At 36.1% G+C, this 22495-nt stretch overlaps 1 protein-coding gene across 17 annotated transcripts in view; it reads left to right on the top strand.

Annotated features, from left to right (window-relative positions):
- Positions 1-22495, top strand: part of CHD9 (chromodomain helicase DNA binding protein 9) — an 82573-nt gene that overhangs the window by 47059 nt on the left and 13019 nt on the right. For all 17 annotated transcript variants that reach the window (XM_046899548.1, XM_015292384.4, XM_015292381.4 and 14 more), the window contains 26 exons: positions 583-651; positions 738-793; positions 1971-2088; positions 2559-2645; positions 4088-4225; positions 5890-6011; positions 6895-7138; positions 8197-8373; positions 9209-9352; positions 9811-10066; positions 10608-10818; positions 12303-12498; positions 12983-13150; positions 13728-13907; positions 14627-14737; positions 15408-15604; positions 16803-17002; positions 17483-17642; positions 18347-18436; positions 19106-19209; positions 19327-19444; positions 20091-20148; positions 20474-20516; positions 20666-20885; positions 20981-21183; positions 21446-22354. In XM_046899548.1, the coding sequence (XP_046755504.1) occupies positions 583-651; positions 738-793; positions 1971-2088; positions 2559-2645; positions 4088-4225; positions 5890-6011; positions 6895-7138; positions 8197-8373; positions 9209-9352; positions 9811-10066; positions 10608-10818; positions 12303-12498; positions 12983-13150; positions 13728-13907; positions 14627-14737; positions 15408-15604; positions 16803-17002; positions 17483-17642; positions 18347-18436; positions 19106-19209; positions 19327-19444; positions 20091-20148; positions 20474-20516; positions 20666-20885; positions 20981-21183; positions 21446-22354 (4579 nt within the window). The remainder of the gene's footprint in view (positions 1-582; positions 652-737; positions 794-1970; positions 2089-2558; positions 2646-4087; positions 4226-5889; positions 6012-6894; positions 7139-8196; positions 8374-9208; positions 9353-9810; positions 10067-10607; positions 10819-12302; positions 12499-12982; positions 13151-13727; positions 13908-14626; positions 14738-15407; positions 15605-16802; positions 17003-17482; positions 17643-18346; positions 18437-19105; positions 19210-19326; positions 19445-20090; positions 20149-20473; positions 20517-20665; positions 20886-20980; positions 21184-21445; positions 22355-22495) is intronic.

Below are 22495 nucleotides of genomic sequence, written 5' to 3'. Positions count from 1 at the left end.
CTCTTTAACCTGTCTGCCAGAGTTCTTGCTTCTCCATCTTTGTGTAATGAAGGTCAGAGTGTGTCCATTGCTTCATAATAATTTAACAGAATAAAAACAGTAAGTCCAGTTTTGAAAAGCATCGGAATCACCACTGCTTGAAAAGGAAATTTATATGACGTGTGTATGGAGTCTGATGCTCTTTTAACTGTACTTCTGCATATAGTTCTTTCTGTAAATTTATAAAGCCTTCATTTTTAAGGTTAAGCATCTGGAAGATTTTGGTTCAGTATGGGAATGTATTTTGCAGCATGAACAGTAGTAATCAAATATCGGTTGAATGAAGAAGACAATCCTATTCAAGTACTTTTTTTTCTTCCGTAAAGTAGACGTGCATATGTTGAGGAGGAGTAGATATATTCACTGTGCTTAAAATTTCTCTACTGGCATGATAGAGACTGCTACCTTTGAAAGTTGTAGTTACCTTTGTTGTTGATCTTTTAACAAGCCACTCTTGTTGATCAAGTTTTTAAGCCTGATATGGTTGAAGAAAGGGTATTTACTGCTATTTATAATGATGGCATTGTTTTCTTATCTTTATAGGAGAATCCAAGTGAGGAAGATGCAGCAATTGTAGACAAAATCTTATCCTCTAGGATAATCAAGAAAGAAGTAAGTGATTGTCATTGGCTGAAATTACTGATTTTAAAATAGGTTTCACTTCATCATTTTACATTTCCCCTAAATTTCTTTCTTAGATATCTGCTGGGATGACAGTAGAAACAGAAGAGTTTTTCGTAAAATACAAGAACTAGTAAGTATCACCAAGTTGTTCAGTTGAAGCCGTTGACTGACGTGTGGACTATATTCTTATATCAAAATTTTGTGCTACTGGAGGATGAGTTATGTCCAGTTTTTGTCATTTTTCAGATTTCTTTGCAAACTTAAAATTGCTAAAAATCGTTGTTATGTTATGAGTAATTATTGATAAGTTGATGCTATTCTGAAACCTGCTTTGGCCAGTAAGCTGCCAGCTGTGGTTGCCAGAAGAACAGAGTTTTTTGAGAATGTTTATTTATTAAATTCAGCAGGGGCTGCACTGCCTGAGGCTATGTTTAATTTCATGAATTTAAATGATCTGTTTTTAGATTTACAGTGTCGGGTGTTTAGGAGAGGCTGGTGTAGGTGTCACTTTCTGTTTTGAAAAGAAAAAAGCTTTTCTAGTTATAGAAATGAATTTACATCAGAAGCAGGAAATAAGGAATGAAGAAATGGCTTTTTCCATATTTTCTTTTTCCCCATTTCATACCTGTCTTCTGTCTAGCTACTAAATCTGACTTCAGAAAGATTCACTTGAGGTACAATTAGTTGGTATAGCTACCATTGAAAGTGGTGCTCATGCTTCTTTCTTCCTTGACCCTGCTCCTTCATGCCTCTCCTCTTAAAGGATCTGATTGCATTCTCCTTTCTGATGTGGGCTCTGCTGCTGCCCTTCACTGATTTTTTTAGATTAGTTCAGCTATGCAGTAGTGCACTTGAAGAGATGCTCATGCTAAGTATGTGAAAAAGTTAGGTGCAGTTAAGTACTTCTATCTCTGAAGGGTATTCTTAGTTAATTTTTTGTTGTTGCCTACACCTGTCGATGTATGAATGTTTTCTGATAAAACGTCAGAATTTGAACTTAAGCTCACTTTTAAATGTGCTTGCTTTTCCTCTCAGGCCACTTGAAAGAAATCTGTGAGTCCAGAGAGCTCTGTGGATGCTAGACAAAAAAAATACTGCTTTAACTAGATGCATATTTAAAAGATAATATGGTTATTTGGAAGAATAAATCTTTAATTGTTGCAGTGAATTCTGTCTTAAATGATAAAATATTCTATCGTTTGAGTGAAATTTTGGTTTATAAACTGAATTATTTTAACTGTATGTTAAAAATAGATAGTAAGCCATGGCTTACATTAATATATTAATGTTAATCTCTATAATTTTAGCTCTTATCTACACTGCGAGTGGGCCACAGAACAGCAGCTTTTAAAGGATAAAAGAATCCAGCAGAAAATAAAACGGTTTAAACTAAGGCAAGCACAAAGAGCTCACTTTTTTGCAGATGTGAGTATGAAATACGCAATTAAAAGTTACGATGAATATTTGTTATTAAAATACAACAGCTGAATGCTGAGAAAGAAAATCTAGCCTAATGGCTAAATGGACTGGGCTTGCATTGCAATGGGGGGTTGTTTGTTTAATGTAATTGTAAGAGCAGGCCTTCTGGAGTCACTGAACTAACCTGGCTTGAATGGCTTATTAAATAGAGGATTATTGGGGTAACCTTCCAAGTGATAATGAGGAAAAGGTTATTTTAGTGTGGCTAGGTTCTCCAGTATATAAACTTCCCAAGACAGAACTTGATGACTGAATAAATTCATTTAGGGGAGGAATTGTGGTTTGTAAGGCATTAGTAGTTTCTCATTATCAAATTCATTCATTCTTGATCAGATTTTGTCTGTGATGAGACCAAGTCCCAGCATGTGCTGGCTTTTTTTTTTCCTCTCAACATGTTTATTAATCTTGTGTTGCAGATGGAAGAAGAACCTTTTAATCCTGACTATGTTGAAGTAGACCGGGTATTAGAAGTCTCTCTTTGTGAAGATAAAGACACTGGTGAGGTAAGTGTATCTTAAAGCATGTCAAGATGATGTACCTGACTGGCAATAGTATTTTTTATCAGATTTCAGAATTAACATATTCATGATTTCATCATGATTTTAATCCTCAGTAATATCTTCATTGATCCGCATCAATCTTGCCATTACCTTGCATTACCATGTTTTTTTTTGTTTTTTTTTTTTAAATAGAAATCACAGCTCAGTGGCTTTTCTTTTCACTAATATGTAAAAGTAGAAGCAGCTTACGTGGTTACTGATGCAAGGGTGAGTTGTGGTAATTACCATGTGAGCTGAGACAAAAGACTGATCCTGTCTGTCAGGTAGTGACAAGGAGTTGCTGGGAAAAAGGCACAAGAAGGCAAGCAGTAAATATCTCTGATAGTGGTTCCTTCTTCCTTAGGCATCTTCTACCCTTAGGCTTTTGACAATCAGCAGTTGAGAAGCCACCAATGGGCTTCTTCCATAGTATTTCATAAAGCTCTTTCTGCACCCAGTATAAGTTGGCTGCTCTGAAAGTGATGCCTCATATTTTATAGCTTTGGCCCAAAATGTCAGAGGTGGATGTTAGTGGTGTGGCAGTAGAGGCTGAACCTTCCCATCAGTAGTCCACTACATTTTGTTGCCATGTGACAGATGGCAGCAGAGAGGTAGTTGTGTCTACATGGTGTCTAACATGGAAATGCAGATGAAACAAAGGTGTGTCATTGAATTCCTCACTGCAGAAAAAATGGCACCCATTCATTGATGCTTGCTTAATATTTATGGAGACCAAACAGTGAGTGTGAGCACTGTGAGGTGATGGGTGGTGCATTTTGGCAGTGGTGATAGCAACATAAAAGACCAATCACACTGCAGGCAGGTGTGCAGTTTTACAATCTCAGCATGTAGTCAGTCTTATTCATTGCTGGCAAAAAAATACAGAGCTAATAGAGGTGACTGTGTAAAAAGTGAGTTGTAGCTGAGAACTTGCTTTGTCAAATGGTGCTACTGTGCTCTTTGTATCTGTAGTTTCCATGGAAATAGGTAGGAGGCATTACGTTTGGACCAACCCTTGTACCTCATCTGGAAAGCTATTACAGAACAAGAACATGAGATTTAAAAAATGGCTTAAGTAGTCTGATTTGAAGATGAAGGTTAAGTTCTAGGCAGCACATCTGTTAAATTCTTTTTGGTTTTTTTGTCATTTCCACAATTATCAGAAATACAGCAATTCATCTTCCCTAAGACATGTGGGTAAGCAGGATTAAAAAGTACTTCAGAGTTTTACAAGAAGTAGAAAAATGTGAGAACCCAAGGATAAGTACACAGATTACTCAGAAAGTATTAGAAATGTATTTTTCTTTCCAGGTATATCCCAAAAGTTAGCTGCTCATGTAGTAAGGTATATTAACAGTCTGTGTACTAAATTAAAAGCTGATAACATTCAGAATTTTCTTCTGCAGCCTGTTGTTTACTATTTAGTAAAATGGTGTTCGTTGCCATACGAAGACAGTACGTGGGAGCTGAAAGAAGATGTAGATCAAGCAAAAATAGAAGAATTTGAACAATTGCAAGCTTCCAGGCCTGACTCAAGGAGATTGGTAAAATTATGCCTAATTTACTCATCTGTCTTGGCAAATTAGATTTTATCTTTCCCACTGTATACTTCTGTGTTAAAATGTAAGACTTAGTGACATTCTGTGTGAAGGATTTGTGAGCCTTGTTACCTAAGGATAATATTTTAATATAAATTGTTATTCAGTTAAAAATAAATAAATAAATGTTTGTGGAAAATATGAAGCGTTACAACTTTCTAAGCTTTTAACTAAGTGATGAGCAGCAAATTGAAAAAGGCTGTTATAGAATCTAAGCACCATTAAGATGAGGAGAAAACAGAATAAAATATAATCATCCTCTTGCAGAGACCAGAGTGAAGTCTTGTGCTTTTAGCACTAAAGGAAGTTGACAAGCAAGCCTGTCAAGCAGATTCCATAATTACTTCCTGCTTTCATTTTTCTTCTTTTAATAACGAGATAGCTGAAAGGAAGAAAAATACATGTAACAAGGAAACGTGTGTTGTCTTTAAATTATCAATCTTCTGTCTCAGAGTAGGAGGGGGAAAAAATACTACTTCTATTTAAAGTCCTGTATATGTCACTGTCGTTGCTTACTCTGACTTAAGACATAGGAGTGGTACACCACACATGCTCTAATTATTTATTTTATGTAACTGAATACACACTGTATTTTAATTTGTAGGATTTTATTTTAATCTTTTATCTACAAATAATGACAGTAGTCATGGCTAACCTCTTCAGATTATATTTTTTATTTTTCTGGTATTGATTTAAAGCACTGTCATTTTGGCATTTGAGAAGGCCTTGATAACATACATCTCTGTTACTGTATTTGACTTGGAGAGAAAATGATTATTGAAGGGCAACTGTACTACTGATAGCCATGTCAGCATCAGCAACAAGTACTTTTTTATTCCAGGCTCTAGCACATATAAAGAAGTATTTGCTGACAGCAGCCCTGCAAGCAGGAACGTGGCTCCTCCTGCTGTGGGGGAGTTGGCAGATGCTTGCTGGTGTTGGAGGGGAGGCGGCCACAGCCGCTGGGAGGGGAAAGCAACCCCTGCTTGGGGAGGGGGTGTCAGAGGATGCTGACACTGGAAGTACAGAGACACAAAATTCAGTTCCAAGTTGCCAGATGAGGCTATGTGAGTCAAGAGTAAATGCAAGCTTTCATAAACCGTGGGAAATGTAAAAAGTACAGCTGATCAGAAAAGATCTTACTAAAACTGTCTTGCTTGAATTTGGAAATTTGTTCAAGTCATAATGTGGAGCTACCTGAGGGGAGTGTCTTCTGCTGGAGTCTACTTAGTTGCAGTCAAACAGCTTCATGGTTTCTTTGTTAGGTTGGCTGCTATAATCTAATTGCCAGTCTGTTGAGTGCCCAAGCTTGGAGCCAGGGAGATTAAGATAATATATTTTGATACTGTTAGTCTGTTGTTTCATGTCCTTAATATTTTTATAGTATAATCTCTAATTTTAAAAGTATTAATTTAAATAGGCAAATGCAAATTTCAATTTTCCACAGACTGTCCATTAGTAAGTAATGTCAACAATGACAGCATCCCAGTTGAAAGGCTAGGAAATTTCCTTCTAAATCTACGTTGTTAGGCTTGAGAAAAAGTGAGTAGAGCTGTTTTGGGGGAAATAAAAAGTACGTGCTAACTTTCGTACTCATTTTTCTTTTAAAGGATCGACCACCTCCAAACTCATGGAAGAAGATAGAACACTCGAGGGAATATAAAAATGGCAATCAGCTCAGGGAATATCAACTGGAAGGACTTAACTGGCTTCTCTTCAACTGGTACAATAGGTAAATGCATGGAATTTTTGTTAACATGAATGTTATAACACAGGGAGTGAGTGTTATGAGGAATGAATACTGTTTTAACTAAATTTATCTTTGTTTCTGTGCTTAGAGCTGAGAAGATACAATGGAAAAAAAAGGAATTTCTCTTCCTTTTAAACTTTGAACACTATGTTTTTATCAGCAGGAATAAAAGAAAACAAATTAAAAAAGAGTCAAATTAACTGAAAATATATTTTCAGTCATAACATTTTACATAGTTGCATGATCTACAAAAAAATGTTTTCAATTCTCAGTCATGCTCTCCATAGCTGTATGAACACGTATGCTAACAGACTGAAGAGCTGGAATATGTGGCTGAGCTTGAGCACCCAGTGGTATTTGGCGTACTCATTTGATTCTAGGCCTCAGTTTTGGTTTTGGAAATGCAGGGGAAGTTTGGCAGTGATGCTTTGTTCCATCCTGTTTGTGTTAGGGTAGCTGGGATGCTTTGTGTTTGTGTCTTGTATGGAGTCTTTATTGATCTCCAGAAGCTTCATAATGGTGAGCCTATTTACAGGAAAACTGATTAATTTGAATTCCTTTAAATTGGGGCAGATGTAGTCTCAAAAAAATAACCTCATAATATTTTTCTGGGACAACCTCCTGGAACGTTCCGTTCCGAGGTTTTGTCAGTGCTAAACATGATTGAAAACTGTGGTTTTGTGCATCAGCTTATTCTTTCACCAAAACCAGTGAACATATGAGTGTCTCTTGCAGTACCTCAATTCTGAGTATTGTTTTGAACTGGTGTATTTGAGCTTTGTTTTATAAATTGTCCTTTTGAGTAACAGCTTGAGCACTGTACTTTCTTTGACCTCAATAACAAATAAATGTATTTTACTTTCAGACGAAATTGCATTTTAGCGGATGAAATGGGTCTTGGCAAAACCATTCAGTCAATTACATTCCTCTATGAAATCCTCCTGTCTGGTATAAGAGGGCCTTTTCTGATCATAGCTCCACTTTCCACTATAACAAATTGGGAAAGAGAATTTCGAACGTGGACTGACCTTAACGTTGTAGTGTACCATGGAAGTATGATCAGCAGGCAGATGATTCAGCAATATGAAATGTACTTCAGGGACTCCCAGGTATCGTAACATCACTTGCATGCACTGTCTTAACCAAGGTACATCTCAGGTAGTAGGATTGAAAAGTACACTTTATATTATCCGTACATATGTCTTACAGAAAGTCATTTTACATTCCATTGTGGTTTTTTTAAGCTGCTTTTTTCTCTAAATCTTTACCATATTCTTACTGATTAAATTTTGTGGAAGTGGTTGCAGCAAGATGTATGATGTTTTGGTATGCTGAGAGGAGTTCTGCAATATAAGAAGTGATACAGATACACATGCGGAGATTAAAGTGTATGCAGATAGTTGCAGTTGGAGGCTGAATGAGAAGAGCAGTAAGAACAAAAATAGGGCTAATTAAACTGTTTCCTTCATATAGCTATTAATTTCATTTCTGTACTGTAAACTAGCCATGTTTGTATACAGTTGGCTTTTTTCTTATTACTTCACATTGATATTAACCAGATTTCATGGTTTTCTTAGTCGTCTTGTGCCTCTTTTATGTATTCTAAAAAAAAAAATCATGACGTTTCTGTATTATTGGTAAAGCAGAAACTTATTTTTAGGTAGCTCAAAATAATAAAATAATGTTTTGTTTCTCCAGTCAATTGCTGTGTACTCTGTCATACTGAATGCCTTCTGTATTCTTTATCAGACCAGTGTAGTAGATCAAGCTAGGTGAAAAGTGTTTGTTTAGCTGTCAGCTGATAATTTTTCATATGTAACTGTGTGAGTGCTAACTGTCATATTGCTGTCACATTTTGATGGGTTGACTCATTTTTTTTGTCAGTCTTTCAGATTTTTACAGGCTTAAAAATGTGATGTTATCTACATACATCTTCTGAATCTATTAGTAACTCATAAGTGGTTAGAATATACTGTTGCTTAGATAATACCAAATTTCTATTGATGTTGTATAGATACAAAATGTGCATAGTTAATGTGCATAGGTTGACAAACTAATTTATAATATAAAATCTGGTATCTGGCTTAGGGTAAAATGTCAACAACAAGATCTTTAAATTGAGTTGATTCAATGTAACATAACAAATTTTGTGTTGATGAATATCTAGGGACGTATTGTTCGAGGTACCTACAGATTCCAAGCCATTATCACAACTTTTGAGATGATTCTTGGTGGCTGTCCAGAGCTAAATGCAATTGAATGGCGGTGCGTTATTATTGATGAAGCGCACAGACTGAAAAACAGAAACTGCAAACTGTTAGAAGGACTAAAATTAATGAACCTTGTGAGTAACTGCTTTTCACTTGGGTTGTTTAATTCTATTTGTTTTCTGTAAAAATAATGATGTAGAGTATGATAAATCACAAGCTTCTTTATCTGTCAGAAAAGACGTTTTAAGCAGTCTTTCTGTGAAGAGGCAGGTTCCTGAAACTCTCTTCAAATGTATGTGTTATTGAGACCTGATAGTGGCGTGGTTTTGATGGGTAAAAAAAAAAAGTACGCTAAGCTTTAACTGTAAGCAGAATCTATTTGTGATGATACTGTTCTGAAGCCTGTCTTGATTACAATGAAGACTTCATTTAATATGGTTTCCTTAATCCTGAAAGAGTACTATGCAACTCCTGGAATTTAAGGCAGAATTATTGTCTAATCCTGCAGTTTGGATTTTGCATGATATTCTGGGAGCTTTACCAAAAGCAACTACTACAGTGAGTCCTAAGATTTTTGGAGCATTACTGCAAGGTGCTCCATGACTGGGCTTGGATTGTTCTTTTCTCCAAACTTATTTTGATTCGCTCATCACTACATGTTGTCAGAAGTTATCTTTGCTTTCTGATATATGTTAGTGTTTATTTTTCTCAATGTGGAGAGAGGGCGATTACATTTGTGTGAATATTGCAGGCCAAGTTGAAGTATTCATCTATTCATTATGGCTGAAGAAAGACAAAATTTAAAGAAAAACTAGTTGAAAATACTTACTGTTCATCTACTACTAATCCATCTATCTCTGTACTTAATAAAATACAGAGCTGCTAATTTCAGGTTGTGCCACTTGAATGTGATAAAAATTTTAGCAAGTGTTTGCACTGAAGTGATTTGATTTTTGTTTCATTTTGTAGGAACATAAAGTGCTGTTAACTGGTACGCCACTGCAGAACACAGTAGAAGAGTTATTTAGTCTTCTTCATTTTCTTGAACCATTGCGTTTTCCTGCTGAATCAACATTCATGCAAGAATTTGGAGACCTTAAAACAGAGGAACAGGTATTGCGCATTGAATTAGTTCATCTTGGGTTTGAGTATTTGAGCAGGTGACTTGTAGAAGAAACTTCTGGTTTCAGTCATAACTATCACTGCATTAGCAATAGCTAGAGATTGACATTACTTGGAAAAACACTGATAAATTTTAAAGCAGAGTATAAAATGCAGAATTTTAGGTGATGTTATTTTTTACTTTTTTGGATAGACTTTGTAAATACAGTAAGTGAAAAGGGAGAAGAATTAAAAACTGAAATTTTTGGGCTTCACGGGCAGTTTGCAAGCATGATGTTTTTGGGTTACATCAAACATTTCTTTAGTAGTCTGAGGTTAAAAATAAGATAATGTTCTATCTGGAAAACAGTTTATGTAAGTTTAGAAATAAAAAGCAGTATAAGTTTAAAAAAAAAAAAATTGAACTTAACTGCACTTTGTATGTTCCAAAAAACTTGTGTTCCACTCAGGTTCAGAAATTGCAAGCTATCTTGAAACCCATGATGCTCAGACGATTAAAGGAAGATGTCGAAAAAAAGCTGGCTCCTAAGGAAGAAACGATAATTGAAGTAGAACTAACTAATATTCAGAAGAAATACTATCGAGCAATCTTGGAGAAAAATTTTGCTTTCTTATCTAAAGGAGCTGGGCAAGCAAATGTACCAAATTTGGTTAACACTATGATGGAACTCAGAAAATGTTGTAATCATCCTTACCTCATCAAAGGTAGGTACATGAGAAATCAAAATTGAATTCAATTTTTGAACTATTTCTGTACTTTATTTAAACTACTTAAGAACTGTTGGATGAGATGGAAACATTTCTTGGCAGATGTAAGGCAAAGTGTAAGGCAGTAGCATGTTTGAGACCTGAAATGTGAACTTTTTTTGTATGATTTCCCAAGATATTTATAATTACACTATGAAAATGGTACACACTTTAAAAAGCCGCATTAAGAACATCATCTAGAGTGAAGTTGTAAAAAATATATATAAATATATTCTTGCAGATTACATCACCTGTGTCAGTGTTTGGTACTTTTCTCATTGTTTTATTATTTTTTTCCTACTTGCAAGGAAATGCATCTGAAGTTCTTAGATTTTACTGTGTTTTTAGTCAGACTTCAGACTGTGTTCTGTCTCCAGCAGTGGCTAACCAGGGCTATATGGAGTACAGGCACTGTTGTGGTTTTTTTTAGTCGCTTATTCTTATATGTACAGATTTATGTAGCTTATGGCTGTAGATACTAAGAGATACTCCTTGATAGGTGCTGAAGAGAAAATCCTTGGAGAATTTAAAGAAACTTACAACCCAACTGCTCCAGACTTCCATCTACAAGCAATGATTCAGTCTGCTGGTAAATTGGTTCTTATTGATAAACTTCTTCCAAAAATGAAAGCAGGAGGCCACAAGGTCCTTATCTTCTCTCAAATGGTGCGCTGCCTTGATATTTTGGAGGATTACCTTATACATAAAAGGTAATACTGTGCATACTGTGTAGTTTATTGGTCTCAATGGGCATATTTTTGCATGTCATGGGCTACAGCATACCAAAAGTAGTATTTTTTTTTTGTTAACTGTACGTAATCTCTGATTCTGTGGTTTTGTTTCACAAAGCTATTTACTTGAACAGAGCTTAACATTTGGTATTTTGTATTTTATATTTGTGTTTAGTATACTACTTTTAACTTTACAGTAACATTTAACAATCCAGCATGAAATGATTCCTTTTTCTATAACAACGTAACTAGATCTAGACTAGTATATCATATATTTGATTAATATCATTGATATCAGGAAAAACTTCTTTACTGAAAGGGTTGTTAAGCACTGGTATAGACTCCCCAGGGAGGTGGTTGAGTCACCATCCCTAAATGTGTTTAAAAACCTTTTGGATGTGGTGCTCAGGGACATGATTTAGCAGAGGGTCGTTAGGGTAGTTTGGTTAGGTTGTGGTTGGACTCGATGATCTTCAAGGTCTTTTCCAGCCTGAGCAATTCTGTGATTCTATGATCTACAAGTACAATCTTCTGAAATCCACGGAAGCTGAAACTTGCTTTATGCTATTGTTTGATTAGAAGTGTTAGCGTGCACACATGGTTAGACTTCATATTTAGCAGAATTAATGACTGTAGGAGATGGCTGCCTGCCAAATAGCCTGTGGTCCTGTAGATTATCTGCTGTCCCATTTTATGCCTGATTAGAAGAAAAATGGTTGTGAAGCTTTTTGACTAGTTGATATGCACTCAGCATCCATTTACAATTTGTGGAAGTACTTACTCCCTTTTTTAGGCAAGACAGAGGCGTTTTATTTGATATCTGAAGTTTTATTGGAGTCTTCATAATTATCAAAGATAAGAGAAGTGGTATTTTTACCTTGGGCTTCTAATTTTGCCACTTTTAGTTGAGGAAGTCATACATTCATTGATGTCTTGATAAAAGGCAGCGAGAGATACTGTGAAGTTCTTTTTGTTCTATTTCTTTTGCTCTTGACAAAATTCATGTGTGGTTTGTTGAGTGACTGCTCACCAAGTACTTCTTTGTAAAGGTTATTTGGTTACCCCTATCATGATCAGACAACTTGCTATATAATACAAAATTACACTGCCTGCTTCTGTACCACAGGCAGTGGTCCAGGAATAGCACATGAATAACTTCTAAATATGTGTTGGGCTCCGGTTTGTAGTGCAAAGTAAATGCCATGGTGATACATGTCTAAAGGTATGTATTGTCAGATAATAGCTCTAATGCACAAAGAACTTGTCTTGAATATTTGATGTTAGGGCTTCCCGATGTGTGTTAGTAGTACAAATAGGCAAGCTCCGTTCTGACTTCCGATAATCAAAGTTAGCTTGTGACTTTCATTCACTGTAAGAATAAATACACAGGCAGGAGATCTGTTCTACTTGCTCTTTAAATTACAAAAATGTTTGTAATTTTCTGTGCGTATGACAATTTCCAGATACTTATATGAACGAATTGATGGACGAGTACGAGGCAACCTCAGGCAAGCTGCAATTGACCGGTTCAGCAAACCAGATTCCGATCGCTTTGTGTTCCTTCTGTGCACCAGAGCTGGTGGTTTGGGTATCAATTTGACTGCAGCAGATACATGTATAATTTTTGATTCAGACTGGAATCCTCAAAATGATCTGCAGGTAAATGCATTGATATTAATTTGATGGCTTGGAGTATTCAGTCTTTGTTTTGAACCTGCATCATTTTTAAACATTCAAATGTTCTTAAGGCACATGGTTAATGTTTACTGATGAGTGCTTTCTACCTATATAGGTGAAACCCAGATGACTTCATCTGGTTCTGACTTTGTTTTAAAACTCATTACTCCTTTACATGCACGGCACAACAAAGTCTGAGTTTGTAAAGATTTTGATAACATGAAAACCAAGACAGCACTAGAGTTGGAGTCTGTATATACTGAGTAATGCAGGATATAGAAATTAATTACTGTGTATGGTAAAGCAGCAAATCAAATTTAGGAATTAAAGTAAATGGTCACTTGATTTCTTTGTAAGCTTGTACTGCTATTTTTAAGATTGTGCTCGAACAGTGTAAACTTCTTGAATCTTAGGCTATTCTTAAATGAGTCTAATTTCTTACTGCTCTCCCTCTTTCCTTCAAAAGGCTCAAGCCCGTTGTCACAGGATTGGTCAGAACAAAGCAGTGAAGGTCTACAGACTGATAACTCGTAACTCGTATGAAAGAGAGATGTTTGACAGAGCAAGTCTGAAGTTGGGTCTGGATAAGGCTGTCTTACAGAGTATGAGTGGAAGAGAAAACAGTGTTGGTGGTGTATGTAGACATATTTTCTAAAAACAAATTAAAAAAATTCCTTTTATTTTTGTAGTCATGTGGGACCTATTGTAAATCATAGAAGTTAGCATTTTTCCATTGCGTGCATCTCTGCCACGCTTTCTAACGTGACTAATAATAGTTGATACGACTTATCAGAATAACTGCTGCTACACTTATAAGTCTTCCCCTATTTCTTGCCTCTTAAGATGTGATGTAAATAATGACAAAGTTAAAACAATGAGAAAAGTTTCCATTTGTACCCCTTTGTCTTCCTGAATTAATGTGTTTCTTCAATAAGATGAGCTTTGCATCTAGAAATAAAGGATAGGTTTGAAACCTTCTATTCATCACAGCATTGATTCTAGCAATAACCAGAGACAGATGCATGTAAAACTAAGTACTGTAACCACATAGCAAAGTATTTCAACTGTTAACTAGACTTATCTCTTAATGATTAATAATTTAGAATTTAAAAGCTATGGCTAGGTTTCAGAAGCATTGAAATAAAGAAGAAATAAATATCACTTTGAGGGGATTTTCCTAGGTTTTTTTGACCTGTGTTTTATTTATGCAGATCCAACAACTGTCTAAAAAAGAAATAGAAGACTTGCTTCGAAGGGGTGCGTATGGTGCCATTATGGATGAAGAAGATGAGGGCTCCAAATTCTGTGAGGAAGACATCGACCAGATTTTGCAGCGACGTACCAAAACTATCACAATTGAATCAGAAGGGAGGGGCTCCACATTTGCCAAGGTATGGAAGCAGCAAGTTGGTCTTTGACATTATAGTTCTGTACGTGTTAAAAAAGGGCAGAGAGAAAACAATAAAAATGAATGTATATAATTCTTACATAAAAATGTGTTATGTATAAATACATTTAGGATCTCTTGTATCTTGCTAATCGTGGATTAAGTAAAAATCCAAAGAACCAATTAGGGAACGTATATATCTCTATCTTTTCATCACAAGAGTTGGAAAGAAGCATCTTCTTCCTAAAAGCAGTGCGTCAGTTTTTTAAAGACCTTCTGAAATGTAGCGCATTCCATGCTCTCAAGCTTTGATTGTTGGTAGTTTAAATAATCCTTTGAAATTTCCCTCAAGCGAGTAATTTTGCATGAGATGAAATCCCCAAATGCTGATAAGCCTCTTCAAAAGGTTCTACTTTTTTCCATTTGAGTAATTTAGATTCAGACTTAGAAGCAGAATAATCTTGCTGCTTAATATTCTTCTCTCCTGGTGGTACCTAAAAGTTCATTAGATTTTTCTGATTCATTATAGGTCAGAATTGAAAAAATTAAGGGGGAGGAGAACTTTTGAGTTACTTTGCACTGTTAAGTAACTTCTAAAGGCTTAGCAGCAACTCAGGAGATTTTGTAGGAATAAAGTTATGCAGTCTTCCCAACGCTGGGACATTCAAACCCCACAGACTTTTCATGTATGCTGTTAGTAAGATTTAGTTTTATTTTTTGCAGGCAAGCTTTGTTGCATCTGGAAACAGGACTGATATTTCTCTAGATGATCCCAACTTCTGGCAGAAATGGGCCAAAAAAGCAGAAATAGATATAGATGCTATCAGTGGTCGAGTAAGTACTGTCATATTGCAGTTTATGTCTTCATATTGCTGTTTAATTCTCAGTTAGCAATGCAGGATTTTTGGTGGTTAGTTTCTGCATGGGTAATTAACCACCTGATAACTTCAGTGATCTCCTAGCTCTCTTGTCCCAAAAGAGTTTGGGCGTTTCTGATATATTTATTTATTTATTTTTGTCTTAAGATCAGAAAAGAATTAGAAGCGTGTAATTATTCGGATTACTTTCTTTCTCTGACTGTAAACCCCATGCTGGAATCTGCAAAATAGCTAACTGAAAGGCATAATGTCAGTTTTACAATACTGTGTAGTGTTGTAGGAAGCTGTGACTAATGCTTGAAGACATTCCCATGCAGTCAGTTCCATAAAGGTTTCACTGACCTGTTTTACTGATAGGGGCTAGCATGTAGTGTAAGTATTCAGCTCAGAGGAGGTATTGAGTATGGTTTGTAAGCATCATGCTGGCATCATGGTACTAAGCTTTTTGTTGTTGTTGTCTTAAATACCACAAAATATTGTACATGCTATACACAGCTATCTGCAGTGATACCTTTGCAAAAGACCTATTACTAACTTTAGAGACTGTTCATTTTTAAAGTGAATTCACCTATTTAAGAAAAAGTTACCATCTGCTTCTCTAATGAGGTTTGCTTGAAATTTTGCAGAACAGCCTGGTTATTGATACCCCACGAATTAGAAAACAAACAAGGCCCTTCAGTGCTACAAAAGATGAACTGGCTGAATTGTCTGAAGTGGAGAGCGAGGGGGAGGAGAAGCCCAAACTCCGCAGGCCTTGTGACCGTTCCAATGGATATGGGAGAACAGAGTGCTTTCGGGTGGAGAAAAACTTACTGGTCTATGGGTATGGTATACAGCATCCTTTGTTCTAGGAAACAATAGTAATGTTAAAAGGTGTTTATATTTATCGGGTGACTTATACTGACTGTGATAAATACAGGACTTGAGTGGTTAATAAATAAGTGTTTGTGTGTGCATATTCACTTTACATATAGCCTCCTTACTGTTTAATGTGATCCTAAGCATTTTAAGATTCAAGAACTTTTGCAAAAAGTTGAAGTTGCAATAAAATACATCTAATTATGTGACTATAATTTTATATCTTTGCTTTTGTTACAAGTTCAAGGTTTACCTTAGTCTTTTGGGGCTTTTTGGTATGGGTCCATAAATGGCTGTGTTTATCGTGTTACACGTTGCAGTATCTAGATAGAAACAAACTTGGCATACATCACTTTCTTGTGTTTTCTGTCCTATTCTAAAGGAACTGGTTTAAATTTTGATTATGCTTTTATATTTTTAATTCCTAAGCCCTGCGTCATTTAAGAGGAATCTGTTTAAATAAACAATACACAGTCAACATAGGTTTTAGATAAAGCTTGTAATAACTTCTTGTATGTATGTGTATTAGACCATGAACTTAATTCATAATCATGCAGCCTGTATAAAGCTTTCTGATAATTTGCAGTTGAATAAACATTAGTAAAAAGAGGTGAAAACCTTTCCTCAGGAAGTGTTAGGCTTATTTAATATGGGCAGTACAACTGTCTCTGTAAGTCATTACAATAAGGTAGGCTCAAAACTGTAAGTAAATACTAAGTCTTTGATTACTTTTATTTTAGGTAAGTGACTTGTTCATAATTATAGAACGTCTTGTATTTCAGTGAAGTTTGAATAGGAACTGAAAATCTAACCAGTCATTTCTAGCATACCTAAGTCATGTGTTGATTTTTGTAAATAAAATCTTAGGTCTTCTCTCACCCCCCTGAAAAGATAAATGACTGTGTTAGTCATTAAGTTCGCTTGACTTTTGTGTCTTAAGAGCCTAAAGGTCTATTTTTTTCTTCTAAGCAAGCAAATTTTGTTTAGAACAATTTTAAACAGTTTGTTGGGGACACTGCTTTCCTATTTCCCCTCAGTAAGGTGAGCAGAAGAAAAAAGAGGAATTCCTCTAGGATTTTTAGCTTTCCTTTTCAAAAACTAAGCCTGCAGGCTTCTGTAGTGTATGAATTTTAAGTGCTACTGTGTGTTTTTCTTTGGACTAGGTGGGGTCGATGGAGAGAGATTTTATCACACGGTCGCTTCAAGAGACAGTTAAATGAACAGGACGTGGAGATAATTTGCCGAGCTCTCTTAGCCTATTGCCTTGTTCACTACAGAGGAGATGAGAAAATAAAAAGTTTTATATGGGATCTCATTACTCCAACAGAAGATGGGCAAACACGAGAGTTGCAGAATCATCTTGGTAAGGTATTTTTTGCAGTTAGACAGCTTCACATTCACTTACCTGTGAATACTGCTATAATCACTGCTAAAAATTCTCCCTGAAAGTGTGCTATTTGAAATAAATAGAACTTATTCCAGATTACCTACATCAACTGATGGAAAAAGAAGTTTCACTTTGCTTTTGTTTTGATGGCAAATCAAAATCCCAAATGGATTGTTATAATGTGTGTAAGCTTTCTTTTCATTTCAATTCATAAGAACCTGTTCTGTGTCACTGTAGTTGACAACAGCTTCTTTCTCCCACTCCTGCTTTGTCTTTAGTTTGTGAAATGTATTTGAGATGCTCTAAGAGACAAAACAAAGAAAGAAAAAACACCACCTGTTGAGAGGCTGTGAGCGTATTTTCTGCATTGCAGGTCACAGTATTGTGGTAGAATTTACTAAGTGTCACAGGGGATCTGTGCCTACCTGTTACTGTATCATGTCTTAAATCATATAGGCCTGTCTGCCCCTGTGCCTAGAGGAAGAAAAGGAAAAAAAGTGAAGACCCAGGCTAGCACTTTTGATATACACAAAGCAGAATGGCTTCGAAAATATAATCCAGAACATCTCTTGCAAGATGAAGGATACAAAAAGCACATAAAACATCACTGCAACAAGTAAGTAGCAGTTGAAGTGTGAATGTTTTTTTTTGCTCTTCATGTGTGGATTTTTTCTTCTTGTTCCTCATTGTCTTCAACTTTAAGATACTTGTTGTTTTGCTATGAAAAACAAGTTTTCATGGTGTTTATTTGGTTAGATGTTCATGTTTAAATAATTCTATTATCTTTTATGAAAAAAAGTTATTTAAATGGTGAGGGGCTAGGCTGCTGACAATCTGAGTTGGCTTGCTTGACTAGTAACAATGAGTGAGCTTATTTTAGATAAGGGAATACTCTATAAGAAAACTTGTCATACTCTGCTTGCAAACTTCATACAACTGTAGTCAAGAACTGAGTAAAAACAAGGAGAAGCCTCGGTGAGGAACAATGAAAAGGAATATAGAACATGTTTACTGTCAGCTCACTGAACTATTTGTAAGGCAATCTTCTGTGTAGGAAAAGGGAAATATTAGTTTGTTCTTAACAGTAATTTATGAAGCAAGGATGGCTTCATAAATTCTGCTGGCTCTGGATGAGGTAGAGATTTTTTTTTTTTTGTGATGAAACACCAGCAACAAAGAAGTGCAAGGTGGAGGAACTGGAGCTTATCTCCTGTCTTAACTGAAGGAAGTATGTTTGAAAGCTTTATGATGTTATTTAAAAAAAAAAAAAAAAAAAAGCTTTTAGAGCACTAATACATGTTTCTTTTTTTTTCCCTTCAGGGTCTTGCTTCGAGTAAGAATGCTGTATTACTTAAAACAAGAAGTTATTGGTAATGAATTTCAAAAAGTGTTTGATGGAACTGATGCCAGGTGAGCTTATGGAGGCTTTTTTTTCTTGTTCACTTTAAATGTAAATTTACCAAATGAAAATGAAGTCTTCCCAGACCTAAATAAGAATAGTTGCAAGCAAGTATTTGTATATTTAATCTCTGAGAAAAGTGTTCTCATTTGGTCTGTCCACAAAATGCTCTGTATCTACTAGACATGAGGAAGTGTTGATTTCCAATTTCATAGTGCCCTATCAATATATAGTACTATTAAAATTAAATACACTGAAAAAGTAAGTGAAAGATGAAATTATATACCTTACATTGTAATTGGTAGGCTTTTCCTTGTATCTTTCTGCACTTCTGGTTAAGTTCCTCAGTTTCTGTAGGTTATCAGAATGATTTTTAAAGATGAGCTACACAATATAACATTTATTTATGTGCCTCGTAGTAGCATGGCCTTACATTTGTTAGCTGTTAGTTCCTTTTAAATGTCAAAGTGAATTTAAAAATTTAACATTTCAATCCTAAGAGATCTTTACAATCTTCAAAGTCTTTGAATTAGTTTGTTGGACATGGAATATGTTTTTATGTGTATTTGAAGAAAGTGGTTTGAAAACCCTATATAGCTTACAAATTCCAAAGTAGAAAAAGAAATGTATTGCTCCCTCTGAATATTACTGATGTTGGTGCTGTTGGTGAATCTCCATAGTGAAATTGATGTTTGGGTCCCTGAGCCAGATCACTCTGAAGTTCCTGCTGAGTGGTGGGATGCAGAGGCAGACAAATCCCTTCTAATTGGAGTTTTTAAACATGGTCAGTAACGTGAATGACTGCATGTGTACTCTCCCCCTCCTCCCAATACAAATGGCTATAATCTTTTTTTTATAGTTCACCTTAAAAGTTGAATTTTTGCCTTTTTTTCATTTATAGGTTATGAAAAATACAACACCATCAGAGCAGACCCAGCACTGTGCTTCTTGGAAAGGGTTGGCAAGCCAGATGATAAAGCAGTTGCTGCTGAGCAGAGAGCAAATGATTATATGGATGGGTAGGGGTACTTTAAACTGGGCGTGAATGCTTTGAGTCCATAATGTAAAAGAGACTGAATTTGTGTGTGTCGTACTTAATTCTCTTCATTTCATTCTCTTCTTAACTGGCTTTATACTAGTTTGGTGTCATTGTTTTGAAGAAAACTATGTTAAGCAGACTTAAGTTTAACAGAACTATTTTAATCCAGAATATCACAGTTAAGGAAAAATGTAGCAACCTGGTGTTAAAAGGACTGTGCTTTGTGCTGCTGAAACAGAAATATTCATTAGGTTGTGAAGTTAGAAAGCTTTCAGAGGTGCAGAGTATTACAGATGTATTTCAGGTCTGTCAGCTTGGTGTAATATTTTTGTGCTGTTAACCAGTGACCCCAATAGTTCAGTTTGGGTATTACTGATAAGTGCAGAATGGGAGAACTTCCTTTCTTCCTTGCTTAATCAGTGATACTAGCAACTGCACTCATAAGGAATAACTTTGAGAGAGGAGGCAGGTTTCACGGCAAAGTTGCGTGAAAAGTTTTCCTTGCTTCAAATATAAGATTGAACACAGTGTGTGTAACTAAATTGAAATGAGTTTTGTTTGTGACTGAAAGAGTGTAAGCTTTTCAAAATACTAACATAGTTTCTTTTCTGTTGAATTTTCAACAGGGATGTTGAAGATCCAGAATATAAACCAGCACCAGCAATGTTTAAAGATGACATAGAGGTATAGTAGGCATCTATTAATAGCTCCTTTTAACGCACTTAGAGTGCAACATGTCCACCTTTTTCTTTTTTTGGGCAAATCAGTACATTTTTCTATATTTGTCTGAATTCATAGGCCTTACTCCCTGTTTCTCTGTATTTGGGCATGGAGAACAGGAGAAAATTATTGTAGAACTGTGTTGTGTGCCTTGTTAGCCATTTACCCAAAATGCACATTACTGTTGTTCTTTGTCATATTTGTTAGAATGAACCTTTTGTGGACAGTTATCTAAGTCCCTGGGGACAGATAGGTTTTTTTACTTTATTTTGCTTTTGTTTTTCTACAGGATGATGTTTCATCCCCAGGTGATCTAGTCATAGCAGATGGAGGTAAATATACACAACTTGAAATCTACAATTAATTTTCAATTGCTTAATTCCCCTGGCTTTTAGCTAAAACATATTTAGATTGCCTACTGCAGAACCATAAGCAACAGCAACAATTAATTTCTTTTTCCTATGACTTTGTTTTAATATAGATGGGCAAATGATGGAAGGTGACAAAATCTATTGGCCAACTCAGTCTGCCTTAACAACGCGTCTTCGCCGCCTGATAACAGCTTATCAAAGAACAAGTAAAAATAGGCAGGCCCAGCAGATCCAGCCAGCATTCCCAGTACAAACTAGTATGATGCAGCCTCCATATGAAGAAGTTGCTCTAAATCCAAAGATGGCTGCTAAAATAGAAAGACAGCAAAGGTATATGCATTATACAATTAGAAGAAACAATAGCTGCTAGCTGAATGATACAGTGAAGAAAATTACGGTATTTACTTTTTTCCTTGCTGGTAAAGGTGGACAAGAAGGGAAGAAGCTGACTTCTACAGAGTTGTATCCACATTTGGAGTGGTATTTGATCCTGAGCGGGGACGGTTTGATTGGACCAAATTCAGAGCTATGGCTCGGCTGCATAAGAAAACTGATGAGAGCTTAGAGAAATACCTGTATGCATTTATGTCAATGTGCAGGAGAGTCTGTCGTCTCCCCTCAAAAGAAGGTGAGTGTATGCTTTAGTTTCTTTCGTTTTCTCTTCAATTTCTGTTGTTAGTGTTTATTTTGAAATCACATGTTCCAGAATAAAAATGGAGAAGAAAATAAGGAAAGGTCTTAAGTGAACTGTAAATTTGAAAGTTTACAAAGGACAAATATATCAAGTTACTCAAGCCATGTACTTCTGATATTGATTTGTGGTGGTTGTTTTTCTTTTTGAGTTTGTTTGTTTTTTGCCAGATTGTCATCTTTGTTTTCTTTTATTACAGAACTGGTGGACCCAAACATTTTTATCCAACCAATTACAGAGGAGCGTGCCTCTCGGACTTTGTATCGCATTGAGCTTCTGAGGAAGGTGCGAGAACAGGCTCTTAGACATCCACAGTTGTTTGAACGACTAAAGCTATGTCAGCCAAACCCAGACTTACCTGTCTGGTGGGAATGTGGGACTCATGACAGGGATTTACTTATTGGAGCTGCTAAACATGGGGTTAGCAGGACAGATTATCATATTCTTCGTGATCCTGAACTCTCATTTATGTCTGCCCAGAGGAACTATAGTCAGAGCAAAGTGGCACTGTCGAGGACTTCTACTCCTCTCTTACATCAGTATCAGATGGCATTATCTGCTTCTCCTCTTACACCTCAGTCAAGATTGCCAGATGCCAAAGTGAATACTCCTGAGGACACAAAACTTAAAAGTGAAAATCGGAAAGAGGATGCTCAGTCGTCTGAAGAGGAATCTATGTCTACAGAGGAGACGCAGACAGTAATGAAATCTGAGCCTCTGAGTCCAAAAAATGGCGCACCAGTGCAAAATACAGAACACAAACCTAGCGTGAAGATTGAAGCAGACAGGCGCATGGTTGCAGCAAGGACAGAGCCTCTAACTCCAAACCCAGCTTCCAAAAAACAGAGAGTCAGCAAAAGAGGATCAGACTCTAGCTCTGACTCAGACTCTGACTCAGATAGATCATCCTGTTCTTCCAGGTCATCTTCTTCATCCTCTTCATCTTCCTCATCTTGTTCACACTCTCGATCAGGCTCTAGTTCTTCGTCATCTTCATCTTGTTCTTCAGCATCTTCATCCTCATCATCTTCATCCTCATCATCGTCGTCGTCATCATCGTCATCGTCTGAAGAGAGTGATAGTGATGAAGAGGAGGCACAAAAACGTGGTATGTGTAGTCTTATTTCTGAAGTACGATTTTCAAACTGAACAAGTTGACTTTTTATGGAAAAGGTCCAAAAAAAGACATTAAATCCTGCAGAAGTAAATGTAAACACTTGAATAATCAAGTGAGCTGAAGAATTTCAGA

Source organism: Gallus gallus, chromosome 11 (genome assembly GCF_016699485.2).
Source record: "Gallus gallus isolate bGalGal1 chromosome 11, bGalGal1.mat.broiler.GRCg7b, whole genome shotgun sequence".
Lineage (NCBI taxonomy): Eukaryota > Metazoa > Chordata > Aves > Galliformes > Phasianidae > Gallus > Gallus gallus.
This window is presented reverse-complemented; position numbering and strand designations above follow the sequence as displayed.